This window comes from Ceratotherium simum, chromosome 20 (genome assembly GCF_057802395.1).
Source record: "Ceratotherium simum simum isolate JZ-2026a chromosome 20, ASM5780239v1, whole genome shotgun sequence".
In the NCBI taxonomy this organism is placed as follows: domain Eukaryota; kingdom Metazoa; phylum Chordata; class Mammalia; order Perissodactyla; family Rhinocerotidae; genus Ceratotherium; species Ceratotherium simum.
This window is the reverse complement of record NC_141919.1, coordinates 29,291,069-29,317,735: the sequence shown is the minus strand read 5'-3', so window position 1 is coordinate 29,317,735 and position 26,667 is coordinate 29,291,069. Positions and strand designations below refer to the sequence as shown.

Sequence of the window (26,667 nt, the reverse complement as noted above, 5' to 3'; positions counted from 1 at the left end):
CCAGACCATCTGAAGGTGGAAATCACCTAGGGTGATGGCAGAGTTTGGGATAAAAGGAAGACCATTAACCCTGCCAAAAAAAAAAAAAAAAAGTCTTCCATAAGAGAAAGGGGATTCTGAAAAAGTTGTTAGCTGGCAAAAATCAGTGAGAGAAGAGCATAATATAGGTGAATTGCATGAGGTTCAAAAAAGGAGGGGCTTGGGGCTGGCCCGGTGGCACAGCGGTTAAAAGCGTGCGCGCTCTGCTGTGGCAGCCTGGGGTTCACAGTTTCAGATCCCGGGCACACACCGACGCATGGCTTGTCAAGACATACTGTGGTGGCATCCCATATAAGTAGAGGAAGATGGGCATGGATGTTAGCCCAGGGCTGATCTTCCTCACCAAAAAAAAAAATAAATAAATAAAATAAAAGGAGGGGCTTGTTTTGCTTTTTAGCAAAAGGGTGGAGGAAAAAATGCCTTCAACAAGCAGCAGTGAGCTAGGAAGGAATCCCCGGGCCCTGAATCTGAAGTTCATGGGCAGAAGAGGAGGGATAAATAAACAGCCACCACGTGAGAAGTCTGCAAGGGAAGCAATATCCTCAGGGGAAGGCTAGGTTTCGGGAAAAGCAAAGACATGGGTATTTACAAAGCCATAGTTGCAGAGTTGAAATGTATGGATTAGGCCCAGGCAAAACTTTCTATAATATGGAGTTCCAAATTCCCAATGCCCCATTTCTTTCCATGAGTAAGAGGTGCTCTGAAGCAGGCTCCACTTTGATTGCTCTAGATGAATGCTTTAGAGATCAGTGGACAGAATAGGTTATACATGTCTGGCCACACTCTTAGTTAATTGCTATGGGGGAGGCTGTTCAATTCGTAAGCCTGGCCACAAGTAAAATGAGTAGTTGGGGAGTGCCGTGGAGAAAAGAACAGATTCTTCTTTCATGTACGAGAATGGCAACTCAAAGTATGAAAGCAGAAGAAAAATTAATAGAATTTATCAGCTTAACCTTGATTTGCGAGATTCTGAAGGAGGACAATGGGAGCTCTCTGATAATGTGTACTGTCATTACGTTAGGCAAAGAGAAGCTGCCCTGACTTTGTGCAATTGGTAGTGACAAGCAAAACATTCCCTGACAAGTGTGTTTATCAAGTACATCTGCAGTGTTATTTTGTACACTCATTTGCAGTCCCTGTCATTCTTCTCCGTGCTCATTTAACATGATGGACTTGTTTGGAAAATCCTTCTGGTGATGGGAGGACAGGAAGAGGAGGAAGCTCACTCTGGATCATAAAATAAAAGATATCAGCCTCACACACTCTGACTCTGTTTCCTCCTCACCCTCCTTGATCATCATGATTATTGGGGGGAAAGAAAATGAATGGCCAGGTGATGTGATCCTGTGAGTCTGTTGATTAGTTGCTCAGAGCACCATGGAGAAGAGGGTTCTAGTGTAGTTGTCTGGTGTGATGTGAGTTCTCAACTAGGGCGGAAAAAAAGTTGGACAAGTTCTTTAATCTGCATCTCAGGGGATCTCACCGCATCCTAGTGAATAAGGTAGTTCAGACGCCTCCCTCCCGCCATGATGCTGGCATCTGTTTGGTGCTACCTGCCACATGCTGTGCTGAGCAGCTTGTGTTTATTGCTCTTATTTCCCAAAATAACAGTCTGATATTATTTACTCTCATTTTTCAGAATATATAACTGAGATTCAGGGATGTTAAATGATCAGCTCAAGATCACCCAGTGCATTAGTAGCAAAGCCCAAATTCTGCACCAAGTATATCTCCAGAGGCCACATTCTTCACCAGAACACTCTAGAACAGCACTGTCCAAATATAATGAGAGCCACATGTGGAATTTTAAATTTTCTAGCAGCTACCGCAAAAAGTACAAAGGAAAAGGTGAAATTAATTTTAATAACATGTTTTATTTTACCCAATATATCCACAATATTACCATTTTAACATATACTCACTATTAACAAATTATTACTGAGATAGTTTAAATTCATGTTTCATACTGACTCTTCAAAATCCAGTGTCTTTTACACTTAGAAAACATCTCAGTTCAGACCAGCCACATTTCAAGTGCACGATAGCCACAAGAGGCTAGTCGCTACTATACTGGACAGTGTAGCTCTAGACTCTGTTTATGGAAACACAGTTCTTTTATTTTATTTCATTTATTTATTTATTTATTTATTTATTTTTGCGAGGAGGATTAGCCCTGAGCTAACATCGGATGACAATCTTCCCCTTTTTTCTTGAGGAAGATTGGCTCTGGACTAACATCCGTGCCCATCTTCATCTACTTTTTATATGGGATGCCACCATAGCATGGCTTAACAAGCGGTGCAACGGTGCACCCCTGGGATCCGAACCTCCGAACCCTGGGCCGCTGAAGCGGAGCGTGCGCACTTAACCACTTGCACCACTGGGCCGGCCCCCAGAGTTCTTTTATTTTTTATTGAAGTATAATTGACATACAATATCATATTAGTTTCAGGTGTACATCATAGTGATTTGATATTTATATATGTTATGAAATGATCACCACAATAAGTCTAATTACAATCTGTCACCATACAAAGTTATTACAATATTATTGACTATATTGTCTGTGCTGTACATTGCATCCCCGTGACTTATTTATTTTATAACTGCAAGTTTGAAGAGGATACTCTTAATCCCCTTCACCTATTTTGCCCGACTCCCAACCCCCCTCTCTTCTGGAAACCACCAGTTTGTTTTCTGTATCTATGAGTCACTTTTTGAAACAGAGTTCTTTATCAGAGGGTTTGCAGAGTTTATTACAGGTTTTGCTTTGAGATAAGTAGAAAGAGGCCTTCCCGTGTGTGCTATAGGTCTCTGTGATATAATGTGATACAAGGTTGGTAGCACCCATCCTCTCCTCCCTGTTCCCTGTGTGGCAGCCTTCTCTTTTAAAAGTGTGTGTGTGTTCATTTTCACAATAAATCTTCACAAAATCTACAACATCCTTAAAAAGTACTTTATGATACAGAGTAAATGAAACAAAGAAAGAGCCAGACTATTGCCAAGGTTAAGATATATACAGGTTTGTATACCCTTTCTATCTGTTTTCACTTGGGTAATGATTTAATCTCTCTGGATTTGTCTTTTTGTCTGTTACATGTCCTTATAGAGTTTTTAAGAGGGCAAAATGAGGTTTTAAATTTAATATAATACCTGAGGAGTAGGAAGTGATTAATGTATTAGCTATTATTATACACCTATGTTCAAAGTCCTTATATAGTTACGAAGGTAACTATACAAATATATATAGTTTCAAAGATTGGTGTGAGCAGATCATCCCTAACCGTGAATACAAGAACAGGGTATACACTTTATGGAAGTTACAAAACAACTTGACAAATAACCCATATCTATGTGTGGACAGATACCTTTATACAGGTCTTAAATTTTAGTTGACCATCCTCAATGTGAGGACTCGGTTATTTTCGTTTCTTCCTACAGATGTTACTGAGATAGATTATAGATTATAGATTATACTGAGATGTATTTTGAAGGCCCTTAGGTAGTGATTGTCTCCCAATTTCCGCAGCACTTACCTTAAGGTTTGCAATTTGAAGGATAGAAAGGGAGGGGAGCATTAACATCTTTATATAATTGTTGTGAGATTATGAGTAGTTTTTATGCTTTTAATTTTTTATCCAAATTAGAAGTATTTTAGGGTTGTATAAATAAAATCATCATCATCATAATATAGATGTTTGTATGAGCTAAGAGTAATTTTTATTATACATCTTTTTTAAAAAGGTTCTCTTATAAATTTATGTCATGGAAAATATTTGCTTCAGCAGCTTGTGATGGTGGATTTCAATATACCAGCCTTGTATGTGTCCAGCACCAGGGTCCTAACAAACTGCCCCTGCTCTGTTTATGACATCTAATAAAGAGCAGTCAACCACGATGATATTACCATACAAGAGCATTGAAGTCACACTTAAGTGTCTGCCCATGTTGTTTTTAAAATTGAACAAACAAGTGGTTATTTGTCATTGATGGACAAGTCACTCCATAGCCATAATTTGCCTTCAGTCTCAATCACTGGTCTATGGAATATTTAAAGATATATCCATTTTCTTTTCCCTCTGAACTAATCTTATTTTTGTCTATCCATTTTTGTGCAGAGGTTACTACATAATAATTGTGCCTTTGAAGAAATCTCGTGGGAAATTTATCAAGCCATGGGAGAGTCCAGATGAAATGGAATTAGACGAGGTAACTATGTCTTTGGTGGCTGTGTCTTTCATTAGTTATTTAATTTATTAAACATTCTTCTCCTCTCTACGGAGACCTTCAGCATCTAATCCAGATACTGACTTCTGCATGACTGGCTGGTCAGCTGGCTGCTTGGATGGTTTAGTGCTGTGGGTGTGTTAACCTCTAGGCCTCCCAACAAAGAGCCTTCGGCTTTAATTAAAAGACCTTAAACTGCAATAAAGCTCACAACCTGTCTAATCTTTGTTGGCTTTAATATTTTGCCCCTTGCTCCTTGTAAAACATGATGCAGAGGTGTAGAAGGTGAAGTGCATTGTCAGCAAAGTCTTAATCACCATTGTTATGAGTTCCAAGATCCACCTCATTAGTACAATGATAGCTGAGGCTATTGCAATGCTAAATTGCAGTTTGCACCAGAGTTCAACATTTGACCTACTATGTGTTCTTGACCAGTTTCTCAGAGAATTATGTTGACTAGCACATGTTTGCCTTATTCTATATCCTGTAGGATTTCAGAATCAAAAAGGCGTTAACTGCGGGGCAAACAAACCAAATCACAAAATTTTGAGCCACGTGAGAAACATAGAACAAAAAACAGAGCATATACTGAATGGTACGATTTTAATTTCCAAAATCTTCAACAATAGTAGGTGCATTTTAATTGATGCAAAATCTTTTTTTGCCAAAAGAACATTTGTTTTTGGAAAGTTAATACATAGTATGAAGAACAAGACCTAATTATGACATACTTCTATTTAGATGAGAAAACTATGATCAGAAGTGCTAAACCAGATCCCCAGAGGGCCACGGCAAGTTAATGGCTGGGGTTCATATTTTGAAATACAGGAGAGATGTTCTATTTTAACATGTTGCTGGTTTGAATCAGTTTAGAAGGCAAATAAAAAGACTACCATTTGGGGAAATATGAGATTTTAATTTATTGGGTTTATTTACTACATTGGCCGCATCTTATAGCCCAACCTGTTATTTCTAGGTATTTTCTCTACCACAAATCAGTGCAAAGAAAACAAGAGAAAGCAGAAATTCCCCAACTGCATTACAGGGAAGTGATGTTTATTTCATAGGTGTCTGCACTCAGGAGACTGTGATCTGACAGATAAGGGCTTTTAGCTTCTTTTGGCAGACATATGTCATCTCTAGAAGTACGGTTCCTCATCACCCACTTCATTTATGTGAGTTAAACTTGATCAAGTTCAGAAGGGGAGATGAGTTCAAGGTTAGGACTGTGCTTTTGTGTCACTGTTTACTGATTAGATGGGTTGTAAAATGAGACACCATTCCAATAATGTTGTCGAGTAGTTTATGTTATAAATTTTTTTTCTCTTGATGATAAAGGAACAAAATCATTTTTCTAAGACATTAGAGGAATAGTAATCCTTCATCTGAATATGCAAAATGATCAGCTGGTCTTTTGTAAACACTTTGAAGCAAAGGATTCTTTTACTTGCAGTTGACTAATCAGTTAATCCTGAGATATTCTTTATTATTTTAATCAGTTCACAGCTGAATTACAGAATTCAGTTGGAACTGGATTTCAGATGCAAAGGCAACTTGCAGAATCTATGAATCTTTCTACCTATTAAAAAAAAAAGTTTTCAAGGAATTAAGATGCAAGCCAAAAATGACATCAAATACTTTTAAATAATAAGCTTTCCCTAGAAGTAGAGCCATTTGGTAGTAAGTAATAGGAAGCTGATTCTCTTTTATAGCCAGGTTTTAACCTCCCAAGTGCACAGCAATGCTAATGGATTAAAGTATAGAGCTATATGACATTGAGCTTTCTTGCAATTAAATTCTATGGGTCTGTGCTGCTGATTCTTATAACAAAGGGTCATTTTAATCATCCCACAAGTTGTGGTGCATTAATCTGTATAATAGTTTGATAAAGAACATTTATTAATTCAAAATTTTTGGGTCAGGATGGGTTGTTTCCCACTTTTCTTACTGATATAATTGAGACCACATTGTAGAATTAATGGTGGAAGAAATAAGATATGCATTGACTGGAAAATGAAAATTATTTCTGATAAAAAACTAAAGCCCTTGATCTATCTTCTGGAATTACCTCCAATACATCTTGTAACTATTGTGGAGGGGAACAAATGAAAGTAGGCTATGGCCTCACTTTATGCTTACTCATCCAGTTTCTGATCCCTACCGTTTTGTTTCTCCTACCATGGATAATAAAAGCATTGTAGTAATTTTATCTATAGCGCGGTACTGCCAGGTTTGACAAAGCAGTGTTCCTCTCTTAAGTGTATTTGACCAAGTGATTTTTTAAAAAGGCCTATAATTCAAATCATTGAAACCATGTCATCGAATAGAATGGTGGCCTAAGGGGATTTCCACATGTATGCTCACATCTAGGCCCATAAAAAATGGAAAAAGGCTTTCTAAACAGAGTCACTCTCAATATTATCTTCTGAGCTCATTTATCCTTTGTCTGAGATAATCTCCACATAATAAATTCATAGACTAGAGCTCCTGTTGTCAAGGTCAGACTGGGCAGAGCAGGCAGTGATAGTCAAAATGAATTTTGGACAGAATGACTCCTAAAATGTTAGTTATATTTAATTCAGGGCAGGTCTTGTAATATATCATAAGCTTTTCATCACATTGTACTTCAAAGGCTTGCTGTAAAATAACGTGGTCGTTTGCGGTTGTAACTTCAACATACTGGCTAACTTTAGTGTCATCTGAGCACACTTGACCCATTTAAACTATAACACAGGAAGCGTCCAACAGAGATTAGAGCAACCTACAGGGGCTGAGTTGGTGTTCTAGGTTTGACCTTAATGAGTGGCTGCCTTGGATCTAAGAAGCACCAAAAACTCAAATATTTTATTCTATAGTACTTCCTGTAAGTCTTCTAAGGAAACCCTAGCAAAAGGTACTCATGGGGATGACAATGATATGAATGAATTATGACAGTTGCCTACATCTGAAATATGAATAAAATCAAGGTAAGATTTGATCAGTGAAGTAGAAGAGGGGACACAGTCCCATAAACAACTGATGGTAAATGTTTCTGATTAACCAACTTCAAAAGGCTGTTCAGCTCATCTGCAATGCATTTGTCCTTCTCAGAGTAACGGCCCATCATTTACTGTATATCAACAATAACCTTTGTAATGACTTTTCAAGTGTAATATTAAATATTTGGCATCAGAATTTTTTTAAATAACACGCTAAAATAATCCAGGAAAAGGAAATCTAACTACACATTCATCTGTGTTAATGAAAGCAGATGTGCTAAAACTATATGTCTAAGTATAGACTGAGTTAAAACTATTTAGATTATCAATTTAGCTTAAATGTTGCATTTATGTTTCCTTGATGTTGTGCAACCATTAAGTAAACAAAAATATGGTTGAAAAAAATCTCTTATGTGTAATTTTATTTCACCAATTGAGTCCAATTATATATTGTCACTTTCTATCATGCCTCAGTTTCCCCATTTATAGAGTGGGGATAATAGTAACCTACTTTGTAGGGTTATTGTGAGGAGTAAAGGAACTAATACGTGTTAAGGCTCCTGAGAACAGTCTCTGGCACATAGTAAGTGCTTACTAAATATTAGCTATTGTTGTCATTATCATCATTATTATAAGTAAACCTAAATTTGACAACAGGATTGGAATATGGTGCTAAGTTTCTGGCCTTGTTTTATTATTACCCAATTGGTGCATAACTGATCAGGTCACCTGAATTTATCATCAGATGTTCCAAATTTGCTAAACAGGTAATACCCAGCCTACTGTGGTTTTCATAAAAGAACTTAAATTCCGTGTAATTTTAGTTGCATCAATAAACTCAAATTTCACAGAAAATTTTAGAATATTATAAATTAAATATTATTCAAAAATAATGTGGGCACAGGTGATCTGTATAACCAAAATAGTGTTTACATTATTAGGTCACATCTTTGGCCAGCTGAGCAAGTTGACAACTCTGAGTAGAAGAGATTGTAGTATACTACCAGATTCTTAACACAAGCATTTGGTGTTTACCTGCAGCCATTATCATCACAGAAGCCTGGCCTTGATTATGTCAGGGTCTCATTCTACTCAGTAGATATCACTACTTTGGTTTTTACTGTATCATTTCCATTTCTAAAAACAAGAGTAGTAAATAATTTTGCCATAATGTTTCCATAACTACCTTAATTTTATTTATCAAGCTGAAGACAGATTTCATTCCATTTTCCAGTTTGCTCTCAGATACATAGTCTTTTTAACGCAGATATTAAAACAAATAAAATCACAATTCTTTCCAAAAAACCAGTTAAGTTGCATCTGACATCAAAAGACATCCCAGACTGTCATAAACTACTTTTTCCGTGTTAAACCCTGTGAAATACCAATGTTTAATGGGAGAAGACGAAGCTAACTTCAACATCATTTTGAAATCATTTGTCATAAAATACTGTTAACATGATTTTCCCCTAATAAAAGGTGAGTGCAAAACAATAGAGAATTGAAACATAATTTCTACTTTTTTCTTTTTGAAATACAAGTGTACTTTTGTTTTCTTCAGGGTAATATTAAAATTAATTTTTATCTACCCTGCCTATATCACTTGGCAAGATAATTCAACCTCTCCAGAGAGCTATCAGCTCCAGAAAAAGTTGATGCCATGATAAATGTGAGGAGTCATATCCCAAATGTTTAATCAAGGAGCCAAGTCAAGCCAGAAATTGTTAAATGAGTGACCATGTCTATTTAATATATGTCAATTAAAAATTGGTCATCAGATTCCATTTCTGCTGATTTGAGAGAATTTGCATCATGTAAATTATCTGATTACTAAAAACACTCTAAAATGGTACTAACTTCTCCAAAAAGTTGGCCATATTTGAAGGTTTAGATGGCTTTATCTGATGTGACTACTTGTTTAATAAATAACGATAGTAGAGCCTGTATGACAGGCTGTTGTGAATCAAGTTGACTTTTTTCCTTCGACAAGTTAGAATGTACTCTTCCCCTTTGAGTGATTTCATTAGGATAGAAAATGATATGAGCTACTAGTAAAGGATTAATTGCCCCGTGTTTATAGCCTGGGCCTTGCAATAGCAGTCCAGTGTCTTACCTTAACAGCAAGACAAGCATTTGAAAGATACAGAGAACTGAGATTTAGTGATGCTGACATGCTACGTGAAATGTGGACGAATTGTATTTGGGTTGTTCCCAGTCCCGAATTAATTTCTCCCATTAAACTGTCATTAAGTTGGGTTATTGTTGTTTACATTTCTTTCTCTTTTTTTCCTTAAGCTGCTTAAAGAGATATCTAGGAAACGCAGAAGTGTCCGTTATGGGAGAGAAGTTGAATTAAAGCCATATATTGCTGCTCACTTTGATGTTCTTCCCACTGAGTTCACCCTGGGGGATGACAAACATTATGGTGGATTTACAAACAAGCAACTCCAAAGTGGTCAAGAATATGTCTTCTTTGTGTTGGCCGTGATGGAACACGCAGAGTCTGTAAGTTAATTGCTATGGCATCTATTTCCTATGATGTTCTTATACATTTTCACCAAAATATGGTTATTTGGGGATGTGTAGTTCCATCCATCCTGATTATTTCTCATGAGCTATCATTAACTTAAATGTAGTAACAAGCCACCTACTCTTTGAACGTTGCTGAGTAGTCTGCTTGAGATTTCATTACAAACAAGGCTGTATCTCTAATGTCAGGGAATTCTAGTATATGAAGTGCCAAAGTGATGGGGCATGGTTCTTGAGACTTTTCAGTGTGACACACATATTGATAGGAGGGTGACAGCCATCACTGTTCACAATCTCCTCCCTCATCCTTTTAAAATGACAGTTCTCAAAAAAAAAAAGTCTTGCATAATACCTAATAGACATCAGCCTGTGTAATTTACAATAGGAACTTACAAGCTGTGGGTTTAAACATAGTATATTTCCAGATATTTGAAAGTATTGTTTGGGAGTGATTGTATTTTATTCTCCTATAACTGCCAGTGAGCCCACAATGTGCTCTACCCAGATTCACGGGGAAGTTCTATCTAGGAAAAGGCGAGCACAGCCAGCTTCTTTAATTATAGCAATTTACCAGTGACTTTATCAGTGAAAAGCCAAGAAAGTTAGAAAATAATTCAATCAAACAGAGAATTCCTAAGGTACTCTAAATAATGAGTTGTCTTCTTTTATGTAATTCATCTTGCTCTTAACATCGTTTTATGCTTCAGTTGCTTTGAATGTTAAGAGAAAAAAAGAAAGAGGGAGAGAAATTGTAGATGGGAAGGGGGGTGGATTTTGGAGTGGCAGTTCGCATTAACATTTAATATACGTATTGTAAACTGTATCTTTCTAACAGGGGCCTAAAACTGACAAGCGTGACAACTCAGTTGAGCCACTCACTTCCCGTGTATAAGAAGCCCGAGATGTATCAAAGATTTCTCCACGTCAGGTGTTAGCATGTACAGTGGGGCTTCTCTTCAAAAGACTAGAGGAATTCCCCTGTGGAAAATCAAAACACAATGGCAGCCTTTCTGCCTGGTTTACCTTTGTGCACAGAATGTCGTTCGAAAACAAAGTGACAGGCTTCCTGGAATGTTAATGCACAGATATGCTTTCTCTTTCTAGTTGAAGGTTTTAGGCAGAACATCGAGGGAATGGAATGTTGGAAATGATCTTTTTTCTTTTTTAAAATTACTTTTAGATATTTGAGAGTGATTTTCTCTAAATTGCTCTAGAACATTTCAGAAAGCGCATTCAGATCATTGAGGTAGATCAGAGAATCTAGCAAAGGAGAGAAATCTCATCAGATCATGCAGCCTGTTTGCACCACTGTCAGAGACTGGTTTCTAATGTCTCCCAAACATTTCTACTAGTGTTTAAATGCCTCACCATTGATGAAGAGTCTGCCCCTTCCCTTAGTTTGCCATCTCACTGTTCGTTAATTATATAATCAGAATTTTTTCCAAATATTTTGTCTGAATTGCCCTTTTCTCTATGATCTTTTTCAACATTACTCTCAAAGCTAACAGCAGGTTCCTTTATATTTCATGTTTGTTTTCAGGCCAGCGTTTACTTTTTATAGAAGAGACTTGTATCCAACTAGTATAATGTTAGCAGTGATATAGTCCTTTCATAAGCCTCAAATTTTCATGAGTGATTGTTAATAAAGTGCTGAACCACTCCAAGGGTGGACTCATAATTTGCATACAGAAAATACCTCCCCTCTCCAAAGACATGAGCTTTTCCCCAATCCATTGCCTCATATTAAGAATATCAGAGGGCTGATTTCGAATGACCAAAGGTTTGATCTTTTCTATTACCCCCACATACAGAACAAAAAATTCTACTTTTCACGAGGATGCTATCATTTTATAGTTTTGTTTTCTCCTCATTTTTACATGTCTCTTGTTTCCTGATTTGGGTTGGAAATCTATGTGCTTTGGGAAAACCTCTGTGTAGATTTCTATCTTAGCTGACCAAGATTATTATCTCAGAGGCTCTTGGTAAAGAATTTCAAATCAAAGAATTTTGCTGACTTTAGTCTGACAAACAATTTGAGTGTGACCTACAAAATGGAGAGGGGAAAGTATAAACCAAAACAAACAATTATACTTATATAAAGAATCATGTTTCTTGGATATTTAGTGTCTTTGCCAAGTCCTTTATGTAAATCCTTACAATGTACATGCCTTCTTTTTTTTAGCTGCTTCTGAGAAGATTGGAAATATACTCAGTTTATATTCTTTTGATGCATTAGGAAGTCTGAAAGTCTAATCAATCTCTTTCCTGGGCACAGTGACGAAGATGGGAAGGAAAATATTATATGAGCCTTTAGTGGGGCGTGTATTCTCCAGACTGACTACTGAGCTTGCTATACTTAAATTCAGAATATAATCCCTAAAGTTTTTTAAATGCAAATTAAAAAATTAAATATTTTTTACTGATCATGGGAAAATGAGCAAACTCTCTCATGTCTTGATCATCTCAGCCATTTTAAAAGATGGGCATTTTATTTTACTCAACAAAGATTTTCTGGGAACTCACTAAGTGCAAGGCTCTGTACCAGCTGCTTTAAGCATACACACACAAATAGTACGTGAAACTTTACCTTCCGGGAGTTTATAGTTTTAGTAAATAAAATAAGGAATATGCGCAAATCAAAAAACAGAATAGAGTTTGGCAAATGCCATTAAAAAAGGAATAAGACTACCTAAAAATTTTAAAATTATTTTTGCCTACATTTTGTGAAATGGCTGATTATTTCCGGTTAAGGAGAAGTAGCTTCAGTGGAGGCAGTATTTAGATGGGACATTGGAGATTAGTTGGATTTCAGAAGCTAAATGTTGTAGAACTTATGAAAGACTTAAAGAGAGAATAGAGCATTTGGAGAGTGGTAGCAAGAAGTTCACTGGGATGGAATAAGTTGTATGTTGTAAGAAAGTTTAAAACAAAATTGTGAAGGCCCTCAAGAACCATGCCAACAGGTCTGAGTTTTATTTAGGAATCACCAGAGAGGCTCCGGAGAGTTTCACAGCTGCAGTTTAGGATAATACCTCTAGCAGCAGTAGAGACTGTTAGAGGAAGGAAGAAATTCTTGGTATGGTTTGGATGAGTATGAATGAGGTCCTGAAGAAAAGTGGTACCCATGAGAATAGAAAGAGGGTGGATGGACCTGAGGGCCTTTGATGAGATAAAATCAGTAGTTTTTCATTCCTAGATGTTGAAAGAATGAGAGAAATTGACAAGTCAGAAGGAGGGTATATCTGTGAAGCAGGGAAATAACACATGCAATTCTTAATTTGAGGATACATGCAGGAATCTCTAGAAATAATTGGAAATGAAGGTCTGGGACTTAGAGCTTCTGAGTTAAGGAACATTAATGAGGAAGTAATCTGTATAGAAGTTGGAAGTTAAAGCTGGGGATGACCTTGCCAGATAAGGGTGAAAAAGACTAGTGAAGAACAGAATTTAAGAATGCTGGCACAGGGCCAGCCCTGTGGCTTAGTGGTTAAGTACGCTACTGGTGGCCTGGGTTCGGATCCCGGGCGCGCACCGACGTACCGCTTCTCCCACCATGCTGCGGCCGCGTCCCACATACAGCAACTAGAAGGATGTGAACCTATGACATACAACTATCTACTGGGGCTTTGGGGAAAAAAAAAAAAAGGAGGAGGATTGGCAATAGATGTTAGCTCGGAGCTGGTCTTCCTCAGCAAAAAAAGAGGAGGATTAGCATGGATGTTAGCTCAGGGCTGATCTTCCTCACAAAAAAAAAAAAAAATGCTGCCACAAAGGATGGATTCAAAGGCAATTAGCTCAACAGGTCACGATCAGTTGGAAAGATTAGGAAGGGGCCAGTTGAGTACAGAATTAGAGTCAGAAAATGGAGTAGGTTTGATCACCTGTGGCAAATCTGGAAAAGATGTCTGGAAGAGTAAGGACTGAATAAAGACAATTGGATTTGGCAACTTTGAGAACAGGGTCATTGCTGGTGCTGGAGTGAGAAGAGATGAGGGGTGAGCTGTAGGACAGGCGGGGCAGCCCATGAATGTGGACTCGTCTCTATTGGAAAAGGAAAAGATAGAACTTTAAAAGGGGGCAGAGTCAAGAGAATCCTTTTCTGAGATAGTTTAAGACAGAACAAAATAGGATATTACAAAAACAAAATTCATAGATATTCAGTCTGTTCCTTCACCAAGTAACTATTTTTCCCAACTTTATTGAGGAATAATTTCCAAATATAATTGTATATATTTAAAGTGCACAACATGATGATTTGAGATATATATATATATATATAAACACACATATGTACACACTATGGAATAATTACCAAGATTAAGATAATGCACATGCATCACCTCATATAGTTAACTCTTTGTGTATTTAGTGAGAATGTTTAAGATCTACTCTTAGCAACTTTCAAGTGTACAATACCATATTACTAACTATAGTCACCACACTGTACATTAGATCCTCAAAACTCATCCTTCTTATAACTGAAGATTTGTACTCTTTGACTAACATCTCCCCATTTTTCCCTTCCTCCAGCCCCTGGCAACCACCATTCTATTCTCTGTTTCTGTGAGATAGACTTTTTTTTTTTTTTTAGATTCTCCACCTAAGTGATACCGTACAGTATACGTCTTTCTCTGTCTGGCTTATTTCATGTAGCATAATGCTCTCCAGATTCATCCGTGTTCTCACAAATGGCAGGATTTCTTACTTTTTTATGGCCCAATAATATTTCATTGTATATTTATGTACACCACATTTTTTTTTTATCCTTTCATCCATCACTTAGGTTGTTTCCATGTCTTAGATATTGTGAATAATACGGCAATGAACACAGGTGTACAGAACTCTTTGAGATAGTGATTTCGTTTCCTTTGGATATATACCCAGGAGTGGGATTGCTGGATCATATGGTAGTTCTATTTTTAATGTTATAGGGAACTGACTTACTGTTTTCCATAATGGCTCTACTGATTCACATTCCCACCAAAGTGTATGAGAGTTCCCTTTTCTCTGTATCAATTATTTCTAGTAACAATCATACAAACATCTGAGCAGTAACTATAATAAAATTAAATGGTAACTGCTAAATCCTTTTAAGTTATAAAAAGTCTATGTTCTAGAAAGTCATATCATCAGTTTCATACATCTTGCATCTATAATTAAACAGTGGACATCTCTTTTGAAGTTGTAGACTGTCATTGTTTGGCCTCCATTTTCTAACTAATGTACAGTACCAAGGACTACTTACATAATTTAAAATTTAATTAAATACTGACAGTTTGCTCTATAAATGTTTACTTTTTAAATTTGTTCTCCTTAACTGGATGATGATGTCTTGAGTGCTGGAACTATAATATTTCTGTTGATTTTCACATAGCACGTAACACATTGGTACAACATAAATGCTCATTAAACATTTTGTGATTGGTTAATTACTGGCACTTTATACTTCCTAAGATCGTTTAATATGCCATATATAGATCCCAATGAAACAGTATCTATGGAGTAATTTATACCATCAAAAATTATTTTATTATAAAATATTACACTCTATAATAAAATTTAGATTGCAAAATTTAGATTGCTTTCTTCCTTCCTTTTCTTCCCCCTCCTCTCTCCTTTTTCCCCACTTCTCCTCCTTTTTTACCAACATTGTTTCACATACTTATCCTCAAATCCTCTGTGTCCTGAATCTTTGCTTCTTCTAATGCTAACGATACTTTCTAGAAAGACGTTATTTTAGAACTAACATAGTCTCTGTTTTTCCTCAGAAGATGTATGCAACCAGCCCCTACTCTGACCCTGTTGTGTCAATGGATCTGGATCCACAGCCAATCACAGATGAAGAAGAAGGCTTGATCTGGGTTGTAGGTCCTGTCCTTGCAGTGGTCTTTATCATCTGCATTGTCATAGCTATTCTTCTTTATAAGAGGTAGGTTTGCCCAATATTTCTATTGCAATCTTGGGGGCTGCCTTATTTTTGAAGACTTTATCACCCTTCTATGGTCATTATGTGGTTGATCTCAGTAGAAATACCTCAGTGCAACCCCAATAATCATTGGAAAAATGTCTCCATTAGAGTTAGAACAAAATGTAAAGACTGTGCTGTTTAAAATCTCATTCAGTGTGTGTATAGACTTTGTCGCCCAGCATGCACAGATCCTAGCCTCCATCTTCTGAGCTGCTGTATGCAGTATGAGCACTTTGCATAACACTTGAGACATTAGTATATTCACAAGCAGATAATTCCACGTAAGCTTGCACTTGATTATTTTAGATGACTGATTGCTCCAGTTCAACATGGTTTTTGAAAGGCGATTATAAATTTGAACGTGTCCATTTCATAAGTCTAATGTGCACATGTGCAGAGATTTTTTTTTTCTGTAGCTATTTCTCAAAACTTAGCAAAAGTAGCTAAAAATTGAAGATTAAAGAAGGAAAAAAGAGGAAGAGAATGAACTTTTTCCTTTCCCACTTTTCTCCTAACCCCTATTCCACATCTCCAATAGAGAATTCTCATTTGCGTCCAACAAGGGATATGAGGTACCATTTTCCTATTAAAAAAATATAACCTCAGTCTTAATACTCCCAAGTATCAATCTTTGACTACAATTAGGATGCATATTATCCACATTTACCCCATGTTTTCTGATCTTCCAGTCTTTTTCAATGCTATTTTTGCCTCCATTACATATAAGCAAGATTTTTTCCCTCAGGTCACTGCTCAGTCAGTTGGATAGAGGACGTTAGTAATTCTTCTTCCCCTAAATCCTTTCTGTGCTAAAAAATAAAATTATAATATTATAAATATATAAGATTATAAAAATTAGCATATATAACACACTCTATTAAACATTTAGAATGACTAAATTCTGAATTATCTCCCTTCATGTCAATTTTTCTTTTCTTCCAATCCAAATTTTATTTTCATAAAACTGTAGTCTGTGTTCCCTTTTTCCTTTATAGTGTGTCATCTTTCAGAATGCTACTGTGAAGATGATCTCTTCCCTCTTCTACAAAATAGCTTCCTTCTCTCTTCTCCCTGCCTTCTCGCTCCCCTGATAACTTTGACCTTCAAAATCAGATGAGAATGTCTTCATTTGATTCTTGCTTACATGCTTTATCTGATCAGATTATTTCCATTATTTCTTTTTCCTACCCATATTTCCCTTCATTGAGTTTACATTAATTATTTTTACTTGCGTTTGTTTGTTAAATATGTTCTTCTTATGTTCCTGTAATAGCCTTTTTTGTATAAGTTCTACTCTTGACTCAAAAAAAAAATATCCTTTGACATGCATCTCCTTTGGAGAACTTTTTCTTATGAGGCTGTATCCATTTTATTCCAATGTAGAAAGAGAGTTGAGGAAAACAGCGAAAAATTAAAGAAGTTCATACCCATAACCCATTAAATTGCCTATCCTATCTTAGTGTTAGAAAGATTGAAAGAAATGTCCATTATTATTTCTTTTCCTGATCGCTGCCATCAGTCAATTATCCTTGCCATAGAATAGCTGGAAAAGAAAGTGATTGAAGGCCAAAATCTCTTAGTTGATGGTTTCAATCTTCCCATCCCAGCCTGTATTTTATCAGTGTGTATGGTGAGGAGCCCATTGTATTTGATCACCTCTCTCCTATGTAAGAGGTAAAGGCAGGGAGCACAAGGTACCCAGTGCCCTGGAACAATAACAGGTCCTGTGTGAGTCCAAGCAGGATCCAATACCCTTTGCTGTTCATGTGCTGCACTTACTACCAGAAAAGAATATGATAATAAAAAAGAAAAAGATGAATTATAATTGTCTTCTCTGAAATATTTATTCAGGTGATCACATCACATCTGATTGTGGAAGTCAGATCAGCAAACAAGTGCTTGCTGACAGTTGCATTTCTAGACCATATCACATGACATTTTGTGATTATTCAAAATGGGCAAAATGCTTGCCTTATTTTTTAAAGTTGTGTTTCATTCGGATATATCTGGCTATCATTTAGTCACACCACTTAGCAGAGATATGCATGGCATTTGTAAATTAGTTATGTAAATGTGAATAAATAGGTTTATAACCTTGATAATTTTTAAAAGATTTATGGTTGTTTTCCTTTCTTCATCTGTATGTGGTTGAAAAAAATCAACTCAGTTATCATTTTTCCTAATCATACAAAAAGTATCATATTTAAAGGTTTTATGACTCTATTAAAATAGAGTCGCATTTTAGTGTGTGCATATGTAAGCATCGTCTAATGCAATTGTTGGAAGATGCACACGTCCTCGAATGCTAAGTATATTTAGCTAACCATCTGAAGGCCCATGAAGCGTTTCTGAAATAGAAATGCTTGCTTCAGCAGTAAAGAACATTCCTGACTTGAAATTCAAGTAGACCCAACAATGTCCTTCTTGATTATCATGAGGCGGTTCAAGAGGAAATCTTTTGTAGGCAATGAATAGTATCTTTTATGGCTTGGATTCTGAACAAAGTTAATTATATAACAAATACTTCATCTCTTTTTTTAGGTGCCTTTCAATTTATACATAGGTCATTGGTAATGATTCAGAATCGAATGTATTATTATTATTATTATTATTATTATTATTATTATTATTATTATTGTGTTTCACTTCCTGTATGCAAATAATATTTTGAGTAGGGAATGAGTGTAAAATATTGTTGACTCACATTATATTGATACTCCTGTTTATCATATACACCTGCTTACAAGACTACTTGCATTAGGAGTAGGACTGTAGCTACGGATAGTTTGCCCATACACAGAAGTTTGTTTCACCCAGCTGTCTGAGGAGACTTTGAAACTTATTCCTGTAAATTATATTAATGTGGAAATAGCATACTTTTTATCTGCCATTCTATTCATTTGACTTTGTTTTTAATCTAGCAATTTGTAAACCTGTAATACATTGATAATCAATGACAAAACACTATCACTGAGGCTTTGTGAGGGGCCTAAAATACCTTCTGAACAATCAGAAAATTAAAATATGTTGGGTAGGTCAAATTATCTTGCACTATGATTTTATTTTTGAAATTTAGTTTTCTGTGTATGATATATACAATGATTTCAAAATGTAAACTATAGAGAGAAGATGGTAGCAAGGTTTAGAAAAACACTAAACTAGGATCCAGGAAACCTCAGTTCAAGTCCCAGCTCTGTGACTAGCTGGCCATATGGGGTAGAAATCATGCCAACACTCTGGGCCTCGGTTTCCTCATTTATAAAATAAGTAAATTTATAAAATAAATCACTATCTATATAATTGAACCTTTTTAATAATTATGTTCTGTAATCTAAGAACATCAAAAACCAAGTAATAGAATTAGTACTATATTACTTCTGCCTCCAGTGTGTATGTGTAGTTTTTGAATATGACTCCAGGTTGCCCTTCTTCCGCCTGCCCCCCACCCCACAAAAACCCCTAAAGCAATTGAATGCTCTTAGATCTTCATCTACCCTGCACATCTGTTACGTACGTAAAGCTTTTCAATTATTAATTCTAGAACTGTCCAAGAATTGTTTATACAGAAAATATTTAAAAATAAAATGTTAACCTGACTCTATGCAAAAGTATTTCAGGATGGATGAGAAGTGTTTATTATGTACTGTGGAAAAAAAGAAAATATGTATGAGGGGGTTGGAAAGATCTAAGGCATGGTCTAGACAAAATTAACATCTTTGATTAGTAATAGTCTAACCTGAATGGTTATTGTAGAGAGAATAAATCTTCATCCCCACCCCAAGATGTTTATGTGTGAAGGCCATGAGGTAGATGTGACTAAAATATAGACTTCAGCTTTTCCAGCTTCAGATCCAACGTTGGCTCTCTCTGGGCTTTGCCTCTTGAGTCTTCTCTTTTTGTGTCAACCCTACACATATTTCCAAGCTGTCATCAAAGAAAGAAATACAGTACAGAATATTTTGAGATGCTGTGAAGAAATATGCTGTCATGCACAACCACATTGGGCAATGCTAACTGATTCTGCCTTCTGGCCTTTGGGTAGGTCCCTCCCTAAGCCTGGAATGTCTTTCCTCTCATTCCACGGCCACTCCTTTTGGCCTGGCTAACTCTAACTCATCCTTTAGAGGTAAGCTAAGATGCCACCTTCTATATATAAAGCCTTTCTGGGTGCCTCCTTCTTGTCCTCTCTCTACCACTTCAGGCTGCATTAGGGTCCTCTTTTCTATGCTCTTAAAGCACTCTCTACTTATCTATATTGTAGAACCTACCGCATCACTGTAATTGCCCATTCTCTTGGCTCTCTGCCCCCACTAAACTCTAGGTCAAGGACTGTGTCTTATTCATCATATCCCTTGTGCCAAGTAGAGTGCGTGGCATAGAGGGATATTGAATAATCAAATTTATACCAGCCAAATAGTGCTAAACAAACTCAATTCCCTCTACTTGTTCCCTCCATCCCTCAGTATCACCTTCATCTTGGTTGGCAAAAGCTGTAATAAAACCCTCAGCCTATAATTTAAATATACCAGTTCCAAAAACCTTCAAACTTAGATATTTCCAACAAATATGTACCCACGTGTGTGATGAGGCTGACATTTCTGTGGAAGAAGGAGTGAATTGCACACTAGCTATACATTTGTTCATCTGAATACTAAACAGCTTTTTAATATACAAAACTGATAATTCACTAAGTGATTCTCTTCCATCCAGAGGAATATAGATTTTCCTACAATGGATTCACTGATGATCTCATTGATTAAAAAATGAGCAAGTTAGAACCATAGATGTAGGATTTTTTAAAACCTGTCACACCAAGTAAATCACTTTAAAATTAAGCATAAAAAGAATTAACCAGTGTGTTTGGTATCATTTTCATTCTTCACTTTGTATGTGTATGTTTGTACAATTTAAATGTGGATTTTGTATTTTTGAAAAGAGATGGACTGAATTATCTTAAAGCCAGATACTCTAGCAACATGGATTACTATTTCATTGGCGTTAAGGTGGCCTTGATACCTTTATTTTTGTAATTGAGAACTCACTAAATAGTTTGCAATTCACCTCAATGTGAAGATTGTTTAGATTAATTCTTTTCAGGTAAAGGTTATACTCTGCATAAAGAACATGGTTACTTAAGCAATCCACATATTGTCACAGGTGAAAGAGTCTATGTGCGTGAGTTAGATGTTCACAGGCAGCAGCACCTCTTTGACGAGGAAAATATCTGTCAGGTCAATGGCTGGCAATAAAATACTTTTCTGGATTAGCCTAGCTATATAGACGGGTCATGCTCTGTAGATTTATAATGATGAGTATTACTTTTTCCACAACTGAAAATGTATTTAATCTTTTTTTGGAAAAAAGATTTATGATCACCTTACTTGTCAAAAGGTGTTCGAAGAAATCATTTCTGCCACTTTATTACCTCATGGTGTATTATACAGTTGTGCCAATTTTTGTGCAATTCAATGCAATTTGCAGGTATTTTATATCATTAAAGGAATAACGTGCCTCTTAACTGAGGACTCTATTTTAAATGAACAAATTTCTTACATGGAATAATGTTGTATTCCCATTGAGTACATTAGTAGTTTTCTCATGGCGGGTTTTGTAAAAATCAGATTATATCTCTACCATCAAATATTTCCTGGGATATAATTAGTTGTGGCAATATTTTGTAGGTTGATGGATAAAAGTGAATGTGACATTAACACACACACAAAAATGCTTTGTTTAGCGATGTACCCTCATGTCCTCCATTTACTTCTTGATTAGAGGCCTGTAAATATTTTGATACCCTGTCATTTACTAATATGTGTCTGCTTATGAGTACTGTTAAATCTTGGTTGTCATGGTTACTCTTGATACCATTGGCCAACTAACATTTAGCCTTTCTTTTTCTTCTTTTTTTTGCTGCATTAAAATGGAGCAGTAAACCTGACAGGTGAGGAATAGAGAACAAACCCCTTTAATGCTGAGTAAGAAAAAAAATAACATATGTGTAGACTTTGGAGGTGTTGAGCTGGTAAAGGTGGAGGTTGAATATAAAAGATGATACCTGGCGAGTGGAAGATTTATAAAGCATACATATATAAAATAATTTTGATATTAAAATAATTCTGGGGGAAATAAAGTAGTTTGTCTATATAAGAAGATAAAACAGATTATCTTTCTTTAAAGATAAATTTGGAAAATAATAAAACCAGTCTCTGAGTTGTGTTTTTCGTCCAGGTTAGATGAACATTTGTATGTGTTAATGTTTATGCAGAACAGAAATGTGAAGTGTCCCGTAAACTGTTTTGTTTTGTTTTGTTTTATTTTTTTCTTACTAAAGACCAGTTTTCAAGTTTGATCTCAGGTCACCTCTCAATAGAGGAATACTAGCATTTTCACACCCTGTAAATATTGATGGCAGTGCCTTAGTGAAAACTGTTTTCTAATTACAAATTATTTCCCATGTCATCTAGCCTTGAATAACAATAGCAATAATAATAATAATAATAATAATAATAATCGCTATACTGTGTGATTATTGACTGGTCCAATCTAACTAACCTTCTAGCTTTCTAACTTATATCTGTATCTATCTATCTATCTATCTATCTATCTATCTATCTTATTTATCTATATCTATCTATCTGTATTTCTATAGATAGATATAGATAGATAGATTTAAATACCTGATTAAAATTAAACTAACAAAAGGATCTCAATGCTCATTTAACCTATCTTCCTCCCAATGTTGCCTTCCAGTAGTTCTCAATGAGTGTTCCTGGATCAGTAGCAGTAGCATCAGCATCACCTGGGAACTTGATAAAAATACAAATTCTCGCCCCCAAACCCCATCCCAGACCTACTGGATCAGAAAATGGGCATTGGTCCAGGAACCTGTAGTTTAACAAGCCCTCCCAGGTGTTTCTGACACACACCACAGTTTGAGAACTGCTGCTGTATTATTTTCCCTAAAATCGTTGAGTGCTGGTAAGCAAGCTATACTACACTTTCACTGATAGATAGTTTACTACCTCTGTAAGGGTCTTTCTTTTTTTTTAATATATATCACTAGTTGTCATTAATTCAGCTGAAAAACACATGCAGAATAGTTTTTTTTTTTTTAGCCAAAAGATAAAACACTTTGAACCCACATGATATACTCAAAGATCTACCTTCCCATTATAACACTGTCCACATTTCACAACTTCTTCACTGCCTTCTTGCTCTATTAAGATGAGAGTGTTGGGCCAAAACTTAGATATCATCTTCTAACCCTCCTCCTCTATTTTATAAGTGAAGAAATTGACAAGGTTTGTAGTTGATGTACCCAATGAGATACACACCAGTAGTGGCAAAGTTGGGGTTGCATTCTTAATGGTGTCAGAATTGTGCAGTGTTCGAACTGGTTCCTCTGAATAGTAATAGTAGAGATTTCAAGTAAATATATTTCTTCCAAAAACCTGTACCCCTATGTCTGGATATCTTTGTTCCAAGTAAATAGATAAGATCTTCCACACAATCTCTCTTTGTTCTTGCTTCCCACATCACCCCTAGATGAGAGCTAGGGGAAAGTAAGTAAAAGTAAAACACCCCTTAGACCATAGAGTAGCATTTTTGTTGTACATTATTCACATCCCAAACAAACACGTTTTATACCATTAGCGTTTTCTGCCATATCTGAAATGTGGTGTGATCTTTTATTTCCTTTTCACGCATATAACTCCTGCACACAGTAGATACTTCTCACAGTGAGTAATAAACTTACACTAGGGCTTTATAATCTTAATAAAAAAAATAAAATAGCAAGGTAAAATTCAGAATCTGTTTCTAGTCACTGTTCTTCACTTTCTTCTAGTTGAAAATATGAATAATGAGACCTCTAAAAACTTGCCAGGAAAAATGTTATTACTTACGTTCATGTTGGGCCTGATTTAGATCATTATATGCCATTTAATACTTTATGACAGTAAATTCTACTTTTTAAAGCTTTTTACCATTATTACTGATGATTTCCAAACTCTTCATCTTGCAAATGTTTCTTAGAAATCTTTTCTGTTAGAAAAAAAAGAAAACATTGTAGCACATTTGTGTTGAAAAATAATGTGATGAGTGTAGGCAGCCAGAATTGTCCATGTTGTGATCATCAAAACTAAACTAAAAACAAAAGTTAACCACCTGTTTTTTCTAGCTGGCTAGGATTTTTGGAGTCTGAGATATTGGAGGTCATTTTATTTGAACAGGTAGAGTGAGGGAGAAGTTAGTTATTAAATGTGAAGACACGCCCATTTTTTATAAGTAGGAGTTGTAATTTTAGTCCCATGCTCTGGGTCTTCTGAGACTCACCTGGGCAACAAGATGTGATTTTCAACTTTCTTGGCACCAGAGAAACTGACTAAATTCCAGTAGAGAGTATTCTTTTCTGTCCCTTTGTCTCAGTGTCACTCAGCCTGGCCTCAGCGCAAAAAACGATAAGGAGGATGTTCCACAATACCCATAAAAGTGAAATGGTTTCCTTGCCCAGATATTTCTATGTCTGGTTTCCCTAATCCTACAAGAATGACCGTGCAGCTACTTTGAGAAGGGATAAAAATCCAGGTTTTAGTCATTGGGTCTGTAAAGAAATGTATTTGTGCCAACTTGTGTGAAAAGACCAAAACCTGAGAAGGGCCACTGGGATTATTTGGAGTGAGAAGACCAACCCTATGTTTGTTACATGTGGAATTGATTGACTAGCTGCGCTCAATGGCATTTCATTAACCTGTTTAGATTCTCCATCTTCAATGGTAAAATGAATCTCTGGGTTGTGTGGCAAATACCCAAAGTCGAAACACAGTGACATTTTCTACTCTGAAGCTGGTTGTCAGGTCCTTCTTTTGCATGGTCTTCCAAGCCTCTCTTTCTCTTCCTTGTCATATCTTTCTAACCAGCTCTCCAGCTCTTCTTTCCTTCTCATTTTCAACTCCACACAACTGGAGCCGCCACTACCTTTGACATACCTCAGTTTTACCTCTGATTGGTAGTGTAGCTTGGCAGTACATTCTGTCCTAAGGCTGTACCTGACACCTTTAGGTAGACACAGGAAATCCTGAGACAGGTTAATCCGACATTCTGAGAGACCAAGGTGTCTAATAGGATTCACCCAAGAAAATTCATTCCATCAACGATGTTTTGCCAAAGGCATTGCACTTGAGCAAATCAAGCGTACTTTCCCTTTGCATCAATCTTCCCTTCATCCGCTGGTTAGTTTTATTTTATACAGATGAGCAGAGATGGAAAGAAAGGCTATTTAATAGGAGCCCTCTGGCTAACCATGAAACGACCTGGGTGGTACTGAATGAGGGCCCATTGCCACGGCAACACTAATGAGCTGTTGCACCATCTTATTGAAAACAGAAAGGGAGAGTTCCTAAAGTCTTGGCCACATCCTTTGCCTCAAATAAGAATGCCTTTGCTTTGAGCAGGAGTGAGGTGCTAGAATTTTGACTCCAGCCTGGAGATTGTGGGAATCAGTATTTGGAATAAAGCACTATTTGAAAAAGTCTTCTGTTTGTTAAGTGAGTTTTTAATCTAAGTCAACCTAAAAGAAAATAAAGTACCACTCTGTGATTATTTGGGTTTGAAAAAATATGAATAAAGAAATCTTAGGGAAAAACCTGACATTTCTTACATAGACATTTGTTAAAATTTACATTATGACGCTTTAAACATGGGTATTTAATAAAACTAGTAGATGGCCATTAAAACAAAGACAAAATGAATCGTGTGAAGAATTACTTATAACAAAGTGCTGTTAACGGTTCACATGCCTTAAATGATCATCAGGAGAGTGGGACTACCCACTCGGTGAAATTTCTCTCTGATCTTTCTATGATTGACTTTCGTGAACAAAATATTAATCACAGTTAGCTTAACACCATAAACACCCAAAACTATTTTTCTATGGAATTTGAAAGAGAAAAGGGATGTTGACTTTGTGTGGTCCCAGTTCTCCTTGTAGGTATTAGGCTAACTTGGAATCTTAGAAATGTACTTACTGCCTTATGAGAAAATTCAGTTTAGCTCCACTGTGTAGCCACCAGTTAAATATTCTTTAAAAGGCGAAAGGGTGGCAGATTCAGCTGGAAGCCCTAGTTTTAGAGCTTTTCTCTATGGTACCAACAATCTTAGTCTTGGCCACTGAAGGTAGGGTTACTCAATCCTGTTCTTTACAAATAGAACTAGTGGATAAGAGAGAATAGCTGAACAAGGATCCAAGTGTATCTCATCAACACCCCCTTAAATCCTAAAGGCAGAGTCATTGAATTATGTAATTCTAGAGCTGTTGGAGGACTTTGAGATCATCTACTTAAACAAAAATTTTAGACCTGGGGAAATACTGTAGGCTAAGAGAGGAGAGCAACCTGGAGGAGATCACAAAGCTAGCCCATCACAAAGTTCTCAAACTGAAAGCTGGAGGGGTGGGGCATGACACTATGCTTTTTAGATCTGTTTCAACTGCTTTTCTGTTTTATTCTTAAATTTTTATTTTCTCCCTATAGGAAGAGGGCAGAGTCCGACTCTAGAAAGAGCAGCATACCGAACAGTAAAGAGGTCCCTTCACACCACCCAACAGACCCAGTAGAACTGAGGCGTCTTAATTTTCAAACACCAGGTAAGAGGCCTGACTCATCTTGTCCATAACACAGTCTTTCCTGGAAGTTTTATAGCCCCAGTGATATTGCCTTGAGAGATGAATATATCACTTTATTTCAAACAATTTTGTGTGTCCTCCTCTTTTTTATTTTAATATTATTGAGACCTGCCCAAACATAAAGTCTTGAAAGGAAATTAAGTTCTTTGTGCAAACTAAAGTGGGGTGGAGAGGAGAAAAAACTGTAATTCACCTTCAAATTTTGGAAAAATTGTAGTCTTATAAGAATATCTAACATTTTT

General features: G+C 36.3%; 1 protein-coding gene across 2 annotated transcripts in view; it reads left to right on the top strand.

Moving 5' to 3' along the window:
- The window catches only part of PTPRD (protein tyrosine phosphatase receptor type D), a 498,410-nt gene that overhangs the window by 353,719 nt on the left and 118,024 nt on the right, over positions 1–26,667 (top strand). For both annotated transcript variants that reach the window (XM_087444573.1, XM_087444574.1), the window contains exons 17-20: positions 4,158–4,248; positions 9,540–9,749; positions 15,542–15,702; positions 26,274–26,386. In XM_087444573.1, the coding sequence (XP_087300699.1) occupies positions 4,158–4,248; positions 9,540–9,749; positions 15,542–15,702; positions 26,274–26,386 (575 nt within the window). The remainder of the gene's footprint in view (positions 1–4,157; positions 4,249–9,539; positions 9,750–15,541; positions 15,703–26,273; positions 26,387–26,667) is intronic.